The sequence below is a fragment of the Melospiza melodia genome, chromosome Z (assembly GCF_035770615.1).
Source record: "Melospiza melodia melodia isolate bMelMel2 chromosome Z, bMelMel2.pri, whole genome shotgun sequence".
NCBI classification, from domain to species: domain Eukaryota; kingdom Metazoa; phylum Chordata; class Aves; order Passeriformes; family Passerellidae; genus Melospiza; species Melospiza melodia.
Genome location: NC_086226.1, coordinates 64,284,826 through 64,301,108, shown reverse-complemented (window position 1 = coordinate 64,301,108; position 16,283 = coordinate 64,284,826). Strand labels below are relative to the sequence as shown.

The 16,283-nt window shown below is 37.2% G+C and overlaps 1 protein-coding gene across 2 annotated transcripts in view; it reads right to left on the bottom strand.

Annotated features, from left to right (window-relative positions):
* The window catches only part of BDP1 (B double prime 1, subunit of RNA polymerase III transcription initiation factor IIIB), a 52,492-nt gene that overhangs the window by 6,875 nt on the left and 29,334 nt on the right, over positions 1-16,283 (bottom strand). For both annotated transcript variants that reach the window (XM_063180998.1, XM_063180999.1), the window contains exons 26-38: positions 14,097-14,286; positions 12,880-13,097; positions 11,552-11,945; positions 9,383-9,496; positions 9,080-9,116; positions 8,567-8,650; positions 7,720-7,951; positions 6,556-6,713; positions 5,756-5,894; positions 5,007-5,193; positions 3,661-3,721; positions 1,921-2,110; positions 716-929 (exon numbers count right to left, since the gene is read on the bottom strand). In XM_063180998.1, the coding sequence (XP_063037068.1) occupies positions 716-929; positions 1,921-2,110; positions 3,661-3,721; positions 5,007-5,193; positions 5,756-5,894; positions 6,556-6,713; positions 7,720-7,951; positions 8,567-8,650; positions 9,080-9,116; positions 9,383-9,496; positions 11,552-11,945; positions 12,880-13,097; positions 14,097-14,286 (2,218 nt within the window). The remainder of the gene's footprint in view (positions 1-715; positions 930-1,920; positions 2,111-3,660; positions 3,722-5,006; positions 5,194-5,755; positions 5,895-6,555; positions 6,714-7,719; positions 7,952-8,566; positions 8,651-9,079; positions 9,117-9,382; positions 9,497-11,551; positions 11,946-12,879; positions 13,098-14,096; positions 14,287-16,283) is intronic.

Sequence of the window (16,283 nt, the reverse complement as noted above, 5' to 3'; positions counted from 1 at the left end):
ACAAGGATATTGAGATAAGAGATCAAAGAAGGAAGAAGATGGTTATCCATCCCTTCCTAGAAAGGCTTTCTGAATCATCCGGGGAATTACCACCCATTCCTACACCAAGGTACACTATACAATATTAGCCCACTTACAAAGATCAATGGTAGTTGCTGCCATAAGCTTGGTCATATTGTAAAAAAGCACAAAAGGATACTGGAAAGATGGTGGCTTGTTTTCACTGGCAACTTGCTTTTTAAACCAGTACCTGCTATGTTAAGAATCAATAGGAACATATCTATCTAACATCTTCTTCATGTAACAGACACAATTCAGATTCAAAACATCATTCAGTGCACCTAGACATCCTGCCAGTCATCCAATATACCTCCAGAGTTTCCTCTCCTGCAATGCCATTGTCATAAGGGTGATGCAGAATGAACCAAGTAAGACATATTACCAGTCTGTCTACTAGGAAGTCTAATTCAAAAACACCTGAGAGCCTACAGATTCTCAAAAAACCCTAATAATAAATAAACAAATACCCAAAACCTGTTGTAGATTTAAAAACTAAAAGCCATCTATAGGTGTTGATTTTCCTTTTAAATTGTATAGGCATATATAGTACATATTTAAGCAAGTAACACCATTAAAAAATAAACATAATTAAAATGCTCTATTATGTGTTATGCATCTACCCCATGGATGAAAACTCACCAAATTATGATCTCACCTTGTAAGTGGTTTCCAGGCTATTTTCCACTGTAACAGTAGATGGAGTTTTCTTGGAAGGAGGAAAATCATTCTCTTCAAGCTCAGCAGCCAACCGTTTTTGAGCTGTCTGCAACTTTGGAACAGGGTCTACTCCACTCTCTAGTTGTTTGGTTTCCATACTGCTGTTCAAAGGTCCAGCAACCTTACCAGCTGCAGTTGTCAAGGATCCAATACTGTTTATAGATATATAAAGTCATTATTGTGACAGTACTAGAAGCTAAAATTTACTTTGTATAAAGTTTCTGTATGGAAAAATACAGTATTATTTATCTGCACAGTTGAACCCCCACATGCTGTATGGTCTCAAAAACATACAGACATATATAAGACATACAGAGAAGCAGCAGAGACTAGAAAATATGATAAAGCTGTAATTGCATCACATTCTAGTTATGATCTGAGGACTTTCCTTAGTACAGCATTAGGGTTTGTGGATTTTTTACTACTTTGCAACAGTTCCATTTTTCATAATGTCTTTTTCCTTTGTTTTTTTTTTTCCCTCCCAAATGGACTAAGAGATTTAGCTCAACAGTAATGTTGAACTAAAAATTTTGTTACACTGCATTCAGAGGTACTCTTAGTAAAAGAAATTCAAATCCTTTTGGATTGTAGTAGACAAACCAGCTATTATTCTTTGGAGTAATTAATTGTGTTTTCACCTTGTCTGCCTTTTAAATAGTAAATTCAAGACAATAAGAATTTACATCTACTGTTTATCATGTTTTCCAGAAAATCATCTACATGAATAATCTGGATGAGCAATTAATAAACAGATACTCTATGAAACTGTTGAAGTAATGTAAAATGCAAACATGCTTAGATTTTTTCATTTCAATTGCTTTGCATTGTAAGTATCCATATTGCAACGTAAAGCTCAAGATGGGCAAATGACTTCTACTAAAAAGGAAGAATTACTCTAAAGGGTAGATCGGAATTAAGATGACACCAAAATCTCAGCTAACTAAAACACTAAATTTAAAACACCTATAGAATCTTCCTCAAATCGAATTAGAGCCCTTTTTACTTTCTTAATTCTCAAGCCATCTGTCAAAATTACTTCCTCTTGCATTTCTTCTTTTGAAAGTTCTAATCTGTACTAGACAGTCAGAGAACAATCAAGGTACACAAAAACTGTTTCACTTTGATTAAAAAGAAAGCATTTACCTCTCCACTTCAGTCACAGTTGTTTCACTTGCATTTACAGGGCTGATAAGTATTGGGGCTGGTAGTACTGGTTCTGAAGTTTGTTCCACCATAGCAGATGCATCAAACTCTTTTGAGCCAGCTGGGATTTCCACCAATGTTAAAATGAATGTCTGTTCTTCCTCTGGACATCTATGATCATCATTCACTACTATAATTTTTTCAAAGAAATAAGTAACAAAAAAACTATTAATCAAATATGAAAATATGCTGTTCTCTTCATATCATCCCTACACAGAGTACTGAAATTTTAGGCATTCATTTCTCTATGGAAAAAGATACTGGACATATTCTTGAGACAATAAGCTTCCTGACTTCCCTGATAAGATACACATCATCATCTCCTGGTGCTTATTCACTGCAGAGGAATCCTGATTACCATTTAGAATGAGGAATATTAAAAATGCCATGTAATGATGAAGATTTTAAAAGGGTGTTCTAGCATTAAAGAGCAATCTGCAGTTTAATTAAATGTATGTCATGGTGGTCAAGTGCTCCTCTGTCTTTAATTGCAACTCTCAGGTATTAAGAATTACTTCTTTAAATGGCAGATGTCTACTATTTATACTAAGGTAAGCACAGGATTTTTCCCCTCACTACAGATTGGCAGAACAGGATCTGAGAAGCATAGTCTTGAATTTAAGAGGAAAAACAGATAATTTAATCAACAGATAGATATTAACAGAGAGTTGCCAGCTGCCGTCCATTAGAATTTAAGGAACAAACATTTGTAAAGTTTTCAAAAGATGGAAAACAACAATGGTACTCCATTATTTAAGACAGCTCTCAATGAGGTAAAGCTGTTATTCCAACCTCAGCTTGCTTGGATTCTTCATCTAATTAAACACAGTTTAAGATGCTTCACCCCAAGATTCTGGCAATAATACAGCACAGCAACAAATGTCTAAGAAGTAGTATTAGCCTTATCTTTTGCAGAAGCTCATGAGTTACAGCTTTAGACTGTAGTTTCCACTAAAAGTAAGTATTCTAGGCCTCCGTCACTGTGACTATCCCCTATGTTAGACAAGTAGTGGTTCCAAACCAAGCATTTCAATTTGTTCTAGGGAACAGCAGACATCACCTTCATAACTTTCATCATACTTGATCAGTTAAGCATTAATCTGTTGACTCAGTACAGCTAAAGAAGGAAGTTTGATTGTTTTACACGTCCCCTCTTCTTCTTTCCTCTGCTCCACACCTGCACAGTACAGCCCTCCTACTCACAGAACTCTGACAGCAGCATTCAGTTGGTAAGTTCATGAGCAACTACAGCTCACTAAGCCAGTGGAAAACTACAGAGTTTCTCACCCTCTGTCATGTTCAGTTTTTGTTGGGTGAGTCAGAGGTGCAAAAAGGACTCTAAAAAACTATATACTATACCTACCACAGGGTAAGCAGCAGGAGCTCTCAACAGGGCAAAGACAGCAAGTTTCCCTTCCACTGATACTTAAACTTAATGAAGGGCTATTCAAATAGTTCTTAAGTCTAGTTTCTATTAATGAAATGTGAAGACAAGAGGCTAGGGAGGGGAATATCATTATGCTGTGGATCATTATTTGTGTTAATAGAATAGATTGATTATAAGTCAATGAAAAATGAAAATTTTTTTAAATGAAAATTTCAGGGTTGTATTCATCTTTTAGTAAGCACAAGATAAAGAAATGTGGGCTTTTGCTAACTTTGAATATTAGCACATTGTACCTGAAGTTTCTTCTCTGCTGCTTATGCAATGTCGTTGAGCATCCTGAGTACAAGCTTCATTCTAGAAACAATACAGTTGAAATAAAACAACACAGTTGAAATTAATAAATCTGGAAAATTACTCTAGGAAACAGGAAGAAACAAAGCATGTCAAATGCTGAAGATCCAAAAACTCCAATCACATCATCATTATTTCATTTATTAGTTTTCACTTCTAGCTGTTCTAGGCTGAAGAGTATTAGTCTAACAAGGACAAGAGACACTGGGGAAATATAAAATTTATATGCAGCTTGTTGTCTATATTAATAGTTTGTCAAAATAAATTTATACTTCCTACAGCACAATTCTGTCAGAGATGACTCACACAATAAATTGTTCAGTGGCACTAAGAAAGCAGATTCCTACAACCCTTAACAAACCACTGAGTGCCAAATAAAAACATTAACCTCTACAGCTCATCTATCCCTTCCCTTCTACAGCTTGTCCCTTTACTAAAACCAGGAATTAATTGAACCAGCTCTACCACATGCTGCCTTTTCTCATACTCTCTCTGCCAGGCCTGTAAGAGCAACATCATTTTTGCACATTGTCCTTATTTGAAATCAGCCTTGACACAGCAACCTGCTGCACTCAGGAAACAAACTACTATGCATCAGCTGTTCCAATGTAACTACATGCTCACTGATCTCACACAACACTAGAAACCCTGGGGAACTGTGAATGAACCTGTCTCTCATGACAGAAATAAGGTAACTCTTATTTATACTAGAACCTGGACCCACAAGCCACTGCAAAGAAATGGATGTGCAAGACATATTGTTTACCTGTGACAACATAAATGATGATAATATAAATGATATAGATATATGTAAAAATATGCAAAATTTGTGTATGTCATATAATCATGCATGTAAAGCTCTTAATTGTTTAATCGGTTTTTTTTAATAAATGAGAGAGAACATAACGAAGAATGCAGTTTGCTTTGCTCCATCCAAGCAGTAACACTTTAACTTCATTTTAATGCAAACAAACATAACAGTAAGAGGTCAGTCACACTGAATGGATACAAGAATCTTAGGTAACTTCTTCATCAGGACTTCTTAAAAATTCCTCCCAGTTTTGCTAATGTGTATTACTTATTACTGAAATGTTCTAAAGAGAGTTTGCAAAGATTAAGTTTGTCTGAAAGATTGTTTGGATATGCCCCTGTGAAAAAGCAAGTTTCATTTACCACTGAAGTATCAAGTGTTTACAACTGGTGAGTATATTTGCACTGAAAACCTCTTTCTTTACAGAATTTCAAAATCTTGGCACTTCTGGAATGTAATTAAGTTCTTGTTCTTTACCTGAGTAAAGTTGACTGTACAGATATGGTGCTCAAGAGGACAAGGACTCTGCTCAGACAGTTCATCCAGAGAACTTTGATTTGGACAATCTTCTTGTCCAAGGTGCGATTTTTCAGGTTTTGGTGATGCAGTTAGATGTCCTAAATCTCCTGAATTTCCACATGCATGTCTTATCTGCTCTTCTGTTCTGCAAGGTATATATCTCATTAATTTGAAACCAGATAAAGATACCCTATGCTAAATTCTGTGTTACAATGTATTTAATATGAATAATATGTAATTACAGGAAAACAAAGCGCCTATTTAAAGACTACATCATTGTACTAAACAGAATGCATAATCTTTGAACAAATCTACATAAAGAATTTCACAGAAAGGCCTCTGTAACTTCACTAATGGAACCACTCCTACTTGAAAGCACAACCAAGCAGGAAGCCTTATAAGCTCATTAACATTTCTAAATTAATCAACTCATTAACATTTCCTTGCAGTTTCATGAAAGACAGTTAAGCAGCAAGGTAATTTCTAAGTTCTAAAATAGCAAACAAAAGTTAATGTTCTATCTCCAAAAGCTGTAGCAGAACACATAAGGGAGAAAAACCTGAAGTCTCAACTGTACACTATCTGTGTAAACACAGTGTCTGTGAGCACACTTTTTCCATTACAGTCACATACTACACCTGAACTTCAGCTGCATATTTTAAGAGACAGTAGGAATAAAGTCAGTATTAAATGATGAGTCTTCTTACCTCTCAATTTTGTCTACTTGCTTAAGTTCCATACCTCCAGATGCAAAGTCATGAAGAACTGAAGAATCACCTGCAGCTTGTCTGACTGGCTCTGGTTCCACCTTCTGCATTTCTGCATTACCACTCAAGGTTGTAGGATCTAAGTTTTATAAGAACAAAAATTAAAATATTGTCTTTGCAGTCTGCAGGTATATATATCTGTATTCCTTTTTATATATAATCTTGTATGAATTAAAGTTTTGTAGTATGTTTATACATACATATATACACGAATATGCGCATGAGTAATTCTGTCTTACATAAATAAGGTATATATACACACATATCTCATCTTGCCTTTCCTATTTTGCCATTGGCATGAAGACAAGAGTTTGAAGATTATCTTTTTTGCAACTGCTTTTAGAATAGAAAGCCAGTTCCTTCTATCTCCTCTTTCACTTTAAATGGAAGGAAAAGACAGTGATAACAGAAAAAAGTACAGTGGATTTGACTGTATTTCTGTATTTATATAGTTACAGATTCTGCCAATCTGTAATTGGCAGTCCAGTAATTTAAGTGCCTTACAAGTATTTTAATACCTACAGAAAAAACCTGCCATTCAAATTTCCTTTAATTTCATACAAAAAGGTATTCTCATGTATAAAACGATATCACAAATGGGTACCCTATCTTACAATGGCGATGTTTCACCTGTAAATGTGAATGGAAAGTGAAAACTTTCAGATTTGTTTCATTTCATCAACAGATGTGAATCTATTGAATAACCATTTTCAGAGCCCTAGGATAAGAAACAGGCTTACCAGATTGAATTTGCTCTAGTTGTTCCACAAGTATATTTGCATTAAATATCTCCTGCATTATGTTTTCACTGGACCTCAATATTTCAGAGGTTGGCTCAGGCTCCAGGTGTCCACCTCCTGTCTGTCTCATACTACTCACCACAGGCAAAGAGCTACCACTACAAGTAAAAGGAAAGATGTCATCAACAGAGTCCCTGACTTTTGACAGTTAGTGAAGAGAAGATATAAGAGATATAGGGTAGATCAAACAATGAAGACCTGAAATGCAGGCTACAACAGGCAGAGAAGACAGAAAACTACCTGGCAAGATAAAAAAAAAAAAAATCTTCTGCGAATTGAAACAGACTAGTATGCTGCAAACTAGTATGTTTCTAATGTAAAGGAATTAAAAAAAAAAAGAGAGAAAAATGTATATGTTTAAATAACAGGAGAAGATCAGAAATCTAATACATATGACACGGTAGTAAGTTCTGGTAATACGAAGAAAATAATAAATAAAAGTAATACAAAGAAAAATAATATAATTAAACTGGATGCAAAATAAATTATCTTGGATTAACATTTTTCAAAGAGCATAATCTCATACTTTGTTCAAGCAGTCAACAAGTTAAATAGTTTCTCAAATAAATCATGACAATCAGCAGATGTTTCTCTGGGAAAGTGTCCCACTAAGCTGTCTAGTAATTCACAAATGCAAAAATTATTAATGATCATTCATTCAAATCATAATGATGGAAGATCAACTGGTTTCTTGCTATCCCTTTGATCTAAATCTTTGATTTACACCCCTGCAGCAGCAGTGACAATTAAGCAATTTGCCTTGGTCTGATTAGCTGTAGAGAACTTTACAAGAAAGAGCTTGATAATTAAGAGTGATCCAGTTCATAATTAGTTTGCATATTTTTTTCTCCCCCTCTTCCCCGAGAAAACCTAATTTCATGAGAGAAAAAACAGTTGTAGATACCCAAAATTACACACAAACACTACATGAAAGTAGTAAGAAAGAAATGAGAGGAGTTTCTGCATATTACATACTACATTACATTAACTGAGAAAACTTTACTTAAGCAAGACTGCTTGCAAATTGATAAAAATGCCAGAAAGAACCTAGCAAAAGTAAGCAGAGGATCTCTCTCATTAAAGAAAATGAAATAGTAATTCAACCTGTTATCAGTAGCATCCATCTCTGAATATTCTTCTATCCCTGTTCTTTTGTCAGTGATTTGATGCTCTACATTGATGTTGTTTCCATCCTCAGAAGGCAGCAATTCCTTGACTGAAGTGTCTGAAGAAAGCAAATACTGACTAGAAGTTCTATATTCTTTGGAGTAGGCATGATTTACAAGACTATGAGCCATGTCCAAGTCATCTTGAGCAGGTAACATATGTGTCTGTTCTGGTTATAACAATAAACAGAATGGAAAATTTCATTTAAAACACTCAGGTTTGGCATGTATAAAAAGCTATATAACTTCAAGCCTCGTTCAACAAAGTTTCTATTCTCCAAAGACACGGACTGAAATCCCAGATAAACACAGTCCTAAGAGAATACTTTTTGTAGTAAGAACACAAAAAGTAACATTCAGCAAATGAAAGCAGATTAATAAATGGTAGACAAAATCTGTAACAAACCCAGGTAATTTCAGGTTGTAGCTAGTTAGGATGAAAAGGCTATGCTTAACATTACAGGTCTGAAAAGATCACTGAAAGTTACAGTCATTTAAGCTGGATCCCTTTCTTTCATCCAGTTTATGTGCCCAGATCAATTGAAACGTGTATCCTAAAGGCAACAAAACCAACTCTCTACAGTGATACCATTGGCAGTATTCAGCCAACCTGCATTGGCTGGACTCATTATGCGTTACAATGCATAGGACTAAAAGCATGAAAGGCTCTTGACCTCCTGCTATGCAGCAGCACATGGAAGAGCTTTGCAACCACTGCTCCATCCCTCCTTAGGTGGACCCAGAAAGCATGCGAGCAAGGCTTTGTCCCATAAATCAGATCATACCTTCAGTGCTTGTTTTTAACTGGAAATTTGGATCACCCATGGCAAGTAAAGTCATGGCAGCTTCAGTGCTTCCATCATTAATTCCTGTGAAGTTGTTCACACACATTGAAAGTCACAACCACATTAACTAGAAACACATTAACATATTCAAAAAGTATTTGACACTACCACCAATACAGTGAAGTACGTATTTTTTTAAATTGACCTTATTTATGAATCAAAATGCTTGTAGGCAAGCAGCCATTCTCATCCAGCAAATCCAAATTACTATTAGAACACTGAGCAGCAACACAACTGCCTTTAAGGGTGTACTGGATACACGTGGCAAGGTGTTGCCAGCAGGGGCCTGCCCTGGCTGGACACAACCAGTTCCAGCTGACCCACTGCAGGACACAGCTGAGCCTCTCAGTCAAGATCATGGCACCTTTGGAAACAAATTTTAAGAAAGGGGGAAATGTGTATATCACTAGCAAGTTAACAGGAAATACATAAGCAAGATTGTTTCATATCTACCTTTGTCCACATCTGGATTTTCATGTATGATTGTTTCCTTAAACACAAAGAAAAACAATATCAAAGTTCTATATAAAATTACTTCATTTTTATTTAATGCTTACATGTAAATTCTGTGCCCACAAGTTACCCTGGTTTTAAGGCTAACAATATTTACTAACACAGTTTTCCCACAGGTGTGCCTCACATCTGTGTGTTACAGGTACCAATTGAAAAAGCTACACAGCTACATTCAGACATGGCAACAAGAAACTGCTGAAATAGCTTTGTATGACCAATGAAACAAACAAAAGACATTCTTACAGTTGTTGAGGTGCTTTCTTCTTCCCTCTGTACTACTGGTTGGATAGAAGCACAAGTAAGACTTTCAGCATCAGTAGCCACCTGCACATCTGGGATATTCACAGATATTTCCAGCTGTAAAAGTAGTTTTACAAGTATTTGAGTTCATCAGATGCAAAAGAAAATCTGACAAATGCAAATTTTTATAAACCTCACATATTTAACAGATGTTCAACTTCTAGAGAAACCCTTTGCAAAAATCATACCTTGTCATTTGAGAAGGAAGCAGCAGTATGAATAGAAGGCAGAACAGGTACTGCTGCCTGTAGCTAAGTGGAAGCATCAGACAACCTAAGGCCTTGTTTCTAGTCACTCACTTCTCCACTGAACTAGCTATGCAGCTGAGATCTTTCATAGTGACTCTTTACCTCAAATGGGTTTTCTTATTTTTTAGTCCTTTTCTGCTTTTTAAATCTTCAGGATGGAAAATCAGTGCAGACTTATTTCCAAAGCAAGATAGGGAATCAAGATGCAGACACATAGAAACAGACCCACTCACCATTTCACCTATTTTTTTTTCTTCCTCAGCAATGTATTTTCACTGAGAACTTCAGGCATTTGGCATTTTCAGAAATGAGGACTTGAAATTTGACAGAAAGTTTATGATACTTCCAGGAAAGTTCTTACAGAAAACACTGCTCAATCTGAGTTGCTCTCAAAGGCTTGCACATTACAGACTTTCAACTGACCTATTTAAATTTTACAACAACTGGGTCCTTGGGTATCTAACCACATTCCTCACTATTACTCATGTCTCCTAAGCATTAAACTAGGCAACTTGATTGTAATCCCCACGCGTTAGTTATACTCTACATCTCTGAAATTAAGGATTCAGCAAAAGTTTCTATACAGCAACTTGGCCACCAATTATCATTCTAGAAATCCCTTTGTGTTTTGACTGAGCTTTAAATTATTCTGCTGTTTCATCTGGAAAAAGAAACAGTGTGATTCATTCAGGAGATAATAAAAAGCAGGATTTCAATGGGCAAAGAGAAGAAGAGGACCAGCAGTAGTGGTATGAAAAAAAGCACTAGAAAGCAAAAAGCACCGAAGTGAATGGAAAGTAGCAATGACAGGAAAAATAACAGAAAAATGCCTTCTACTGGATGGTGTAAGACCTAAGCATGATACAAATGGTATGAAATAAAGGATGAAGATTGTACTGGCCATGACTGGGATGAAGTTAATTTTTTTCATACCAACCCACATAATGTTGTCTTCTGGATTTTTAACTACAACATGGTTGGTAACACACCAGTGTTTCTGCTATTCCTGCACAACGTCAATGCTTTTTTTCTATTTTATCCAGCAAGGAGGCCAAGAGTAAGCAAGAGGGCAGGAGGAGAACACACAGCTAGTACAGCTGACCCAAGCTGATCAAAAGGAAATTCTGTATCATACCATGACACGCTCAACAATAAAAGCCCAGGGAAAGGAAGGAGAAGATGAAGCCATTTGTGGTTAGGGCATTTGTCTTCCAAAGTTACTTTTACATAAACTGAGGCCCTGATTCCCAGGAAGTAATCTGACAGTGGAAAGCAGCAAACAAATTCCTTATTTTGTTTTTCATTTACACACAGCTTTTCCTTCATGTATGTAACTGCCTTTATATCAACAGAGAAATCTTCTTGCCCTCCTAATTTCTCCTTGTCACACAGGAAAAGGGAGTAAGCAAGCAGATGTGTGTGTCTGGTTGCTAGTCAGGCCAGCCTACCTGAACAGTTAAAAGTTTCTTGGCAAGGGGGACATGACATACAGAAACATTTTCCTCATACCCTCATTTCCTAACATTCAAATATGAAATTGAAGTGTTCCATTTGATCCATTTTGGGCCTCAAAACACATGGACAAGCATCAAGTCTGGGACTATATTCAACCCCAATAAACAAACTGCTGAGTTCCCTGCAAACCTATATATAGTTTGTAAACATAATTACATAACTGGATTTTAGGCTGAGGCTGTATTAAGTTCAAAACCAAGTGTATGTGCCAAGTAACATGCCTGCCACTCTCAACACCATTCTTAACTTGAACTTGGATAAAACCCAAATACCCAGAGATACAATTAGAATAAAATCTTTTTAAACAATCAGAACAAAATTGCAGATATAGAATCCAGCTACACAATACCTCCTCCACAGTTTCCTGTATCTGCATAGGAATTGGTTTTGGAGATCGAAGCCCTATAGGAACAAACACTGGAGCCTTGTTCACTTCCTCTGATGCAAAGCATTCATCTTCATCATCAAGTTCAAAATCATCTGCCTCCTCATCCTCCTCCTCGTCTTGAGAAGCCCGGAGGGTAACAAAGGTTATCTTTGAACTTCTGGGTTCCTTCCCAGATTTTCTTCTCTGTGTAGTTTTCAAACTTTTGTCTCTGGTAACACTCAGTTTAGCATCTTGCCTTTGAATCCCCTTCTCACTGCAATCAGCCTCACATTCAGAGGCAGAAGAAGTAGCCGGTTTTGCCTCCAACACATGTTCTGGCAGTGCCATCTGTTTTGATGATCTCCTGAACTGCCTTCTAAAGTACAGAACAAAAACAATGAAATCCAAGACTTTCCAAAGGGAGGGATACAACAAATCAAAATAAACTTAATTTAAAATAATAAGTTATCATTATGACCAACAATGCAAACTATTTACTTCTTAACCTCTTAGTGACACATAAGCATTTAATCAGAAATTTAACTTCTTCCTGTGTACATAAGGTACTTATTGCAAATATGTATTAAGCAGTTTCAAAATGCTAGAAATGTTCACAATTAAACTTGCAAGAAACACAATTCTTTGATTAGAAAAGTATGAAATTATTTTAATTTTGAGGGATGTGGAAGTCACATACTTTTTAAGTCATAGGAACAGTTCCAGTTGTCTTTTGCTAAAGCTAGACTAGAAGCCCCCAACTATGATACTTTAATTGATCAGACTATTGTTTACAAACTGAAACTGTTAGGTGATAACTACTTATCTGCTTTGGTTTCTCAGACACCATTCTCTTCAATAATCAGTTACCTACAGTTTCCTCCTTTAAAATCATGAGCACAATCACTCTGAGTACCAAAAGCAATGACAAACTTTGCCCCCAAAACATTCTCCTTGGTAAACTGGTGAAGAGTGGAAGCAAATGGTAGCAGAGGACCCTACTGGCACAAAGTTTCTCTTTAGGTTAATCCCACAATCCTGTGCCTCCAAAAATAGGTACTCTCGTGTCCTCCCCTATAAAATCAGGAATTTCTGTTGAAACCACGGGATAGATTGGTGAAAGTACTGGCTTTTTTTATGGTGAGAATACAGGCAGAGTAAGAGACAAAGGAGCATTTGCACACATCTGCTAAGTTCAGATGGAAGACACAAAAACTGACATGCTGCATGCACTCACATTACACATGGCAGAACTATGGCCAATAATTGTCAATCAACTGAGTTTGGTTTACAAAGCAAAACAGCTGTTTTACCTTGTGAGACTGCCTGGACACTTTTCTTGTGAGGTAGAAAGCTGAGAATCATTATCTTGCTCTACGTGTTTCTCACTCTCTGATGATATCCCTGGAGACTGGAGTGTAATGTCCAGCCTGATTGTCTTACGAGATATTTCTTCAACATTCTCTGCAAAACTGTGTTTCCTTGTAGCCTCTGAGAAGGATGCAGCTTCCACTGTACTACTGGAGTTTTCCTGAACAGAGGAGATTATTATTACCATATTAAGTGCCAAACATTTGTAACTGGTTTTGGTGACTTAAAGAACTTAGTTTGAGGATCTCGAGAATGTGCCCAGCTGTCATCTCTGATAACTTAGGATATTCTTCCTTGATGTCTTTAATTTTGGGTTCTATTGCAGAGGTGTCATTAACTGATATTACCTATGATACTTGAATTCGCAGTGCAGCTGGTAGTTAACAAACCAACACCATACTCAATTTATCAAGAGCAACAACCCTTTAGAAGCTGGAAAGATAAATAACTTTCTAAAATTACCTATTAATTTAAAGAACAATTTGCAGGAACTATTTTTTTCTGCCTTGGGAACAAGGTAGGAAGAAAAAACTAACATACTTTATAAAAAAGCATTTCAATATTATTCAACATATACACAGACAAACATCAGCAACCACAGTTCTATCAGCTATGGATACTTGGCTAAAAGAATATGCTAACTAGAAGTTTTAGTCATACATATGAAAAAGAAGGAACACTAGATAAACTTGATGCAGTTATCCAGCATTAGAGATGGAACTAGTCTGGGCTAAGTTAGGCCTGCTGAGCAAATTTAAGAAAGTCTGAACTTTGTTCACACTCGTTTTAATTTCTAAGTATACTAACACAGATTTTAGGCAGTATCTGAAGCTAGGTAACTGCCTTAATTTCCATTGTTCAATAAATAACAAACAGTAAATTATTTTTCAACAGTGTTAGCACGTATTTATGATAATGCAAATTTCTGATCATATAAACCATCAAACTTAAGACAACAGTGTATATTAGGTATTTCCATAGGTTTTAAATTCTAATTCCATTTATTCAGTATAGTTTCCAATGGTGGATTTTTAAAAAATCAAATAATCACATTAACATTTTCTAGCCACATACTGGATTTCTGTGCCACCTATCTTTCTAAGAATTTGGGCAAAAGGATTGAGGTGCAACTGGCTCAAAATACATGATAAGCACTTACCCCTGATACACCTGTTTTTAATAACACCAAAAACTCTTCATTTCTCTCAGTACTATCCTCTTCTCTGTTTTCACACTCTCCAGGATAATCTCTTTTCCTAGTAAGTCTCATTAGGTCTGGTGTCGGGTTCCAATGGGGTTCTCTTCCTCTCTGTTCACTTTCTTCTCCAGAACTTAATTTATCACTGGACCTACAAAAATATGTTTTAACTTTTACTTCTGAAGAACTATAAAGTACACTCTATAAGTGTGACTTACTATCAGATATTTAGTACTTCTAGCTAGAAATGAACTTACGTTCTGAATTTTTATTTGCTTAGTTGGCTAAATGTAAAAAAAAAAAAAACAAAAAAACAAACAAAAAACCATAAAAGAAGAAAAAAAGCACTGCATAAGGGAGATAATTCATCTGCAGTAGTGGACCTTCCTGATTAGTTTTGGGAAAGATTTTAGGAAACAAAAGAACACAAGGTCAGATAGACTGGAAAGTGTCAGACCAACACAGGTCTCCAAAATTAAGCAGCCATAGGAACACTATATTCACTAATTCCAGTGCTCAAGGTTCTACTGCTTTCAAAAAGGATAGAATTCTTACATCTGTTCAAACAAGTTCAGATTGGTAAGAGAGAAATCTTGGCCTTCTAAATTCATGGCTTGAGAAGAAGGGACTTAAAGTAATCCAGAAGAATACAATTTAGTCAGCCTTTTCTGAGTCCCTGGGAAGGCGATAGAACAACTGAATCTGGAAACTACTTCCAGACACATGAAAAACAACCTAACTTGGAGTAGTTAGCATGGATTAGTAATGGGGAAGTTATGCTTAATCAACTTGATAACATCTTTCAATGAAATGACTGGCTCAATAAATAAAGGGAGAGAAGTAAGTAGTATCTGCCTGGACTCCAGCAAGGCTTGTTAACACTGTTGAACACTGTCTCTTGTAACATGCTGATAACTGAACTCATGAAGTATGGACTGAAAGTACATTAAAAACTGATTGAGTTGTCAAGTTCTGAGGTTTGTGATCAGTGACGCAAAGTCCAGGTGGAGACCAACAACCAACACCAGTGCCCCATGGGTTAATACTGTATCGACTCCTGTCCAGTATCTCCACAAAATAATCTGGATGATGGAGCAGAGTGTAACCTCAGCAAGTTTACAGATTAGGCAAATCTAGAAGGAATTGCTTCCCAAGGACAGACACGCCCAAAGGTTATATTGGCCTCCAGAGGGACCTGGAGAGGCTGGAGAAGTGGGCTACGGGAACCTCAGCAAGTTCAGCACGGGGAGATGCAAAGTCCTGCACCAGGGCAAGAGCAACCCAAGGCACCACTGCATGCTGCAAGCCACCCGGGTGGAAAGCAGCTTTGCAGAAAAGAGCCCGGCTGTCCTGATGGTCTCTGAGTTAAACGTGAAGCAGGAAAGTGCTGCGGCTGCACAAGCAGGTAATGGTGACCTGGGCTGCAGCAGGAGAAGTGTTACCAGCAGGCCAAGGGAGGTGATCCTTGCCCCTTGTCCAGCACTGATGAAGCCACACCCGGAGGACTGACCAGTTCTGGGCTCCCTGGTGGGAGAGACCTGGATGCACTGCAGACAGCCCTTCAAAGGGTCACACCGATGGTAAAGGGCTGGAAGCATCTCTCCTATGACAAAAAGCTGAAGGAGCAGGAACTGTTCAACCTGGAGAGAAGGCTCACGGAGAGCCTTCTCTGAAGGATCTGAAGAGATCCCTCTTCCAACAGTTCCACAAAATCTCAAGGGGAGGCCGCAAACAGGACAGAGCCGGGCTCTTTCTAGGGGTGCCCAGTGATGGGACAAGAGACAATGGGCAAACGCTGCAAGACAGGAGGTTCTTCTGAGCACCAGGAAATCCTGTTTCACTGTTAGGGTTACCAAGCACTGGCACAGGCTGCCCAGAGAGACTGTGGAGTCTCTATCCTTGGCAAGATTTTTGAGACATTTGAGAAGCTGTCCAGACAGTATTGGGTAACCAGCTCCAGGTGCCTTGACCAGAAGACTTCTAGCAGACCCTTCCACCCTCAACCATTCTGTGAATCTGTGAAAGTCCCCCATCATAGAAGATGATAACATTGTCAAGTAAGGCCCTTGTCTTGCTAGCCAAAAGACTCTGGGACATGATTTCAACATAATTTTTGGACGAGATTTTAGAGTTTTAGGGACAGATGCA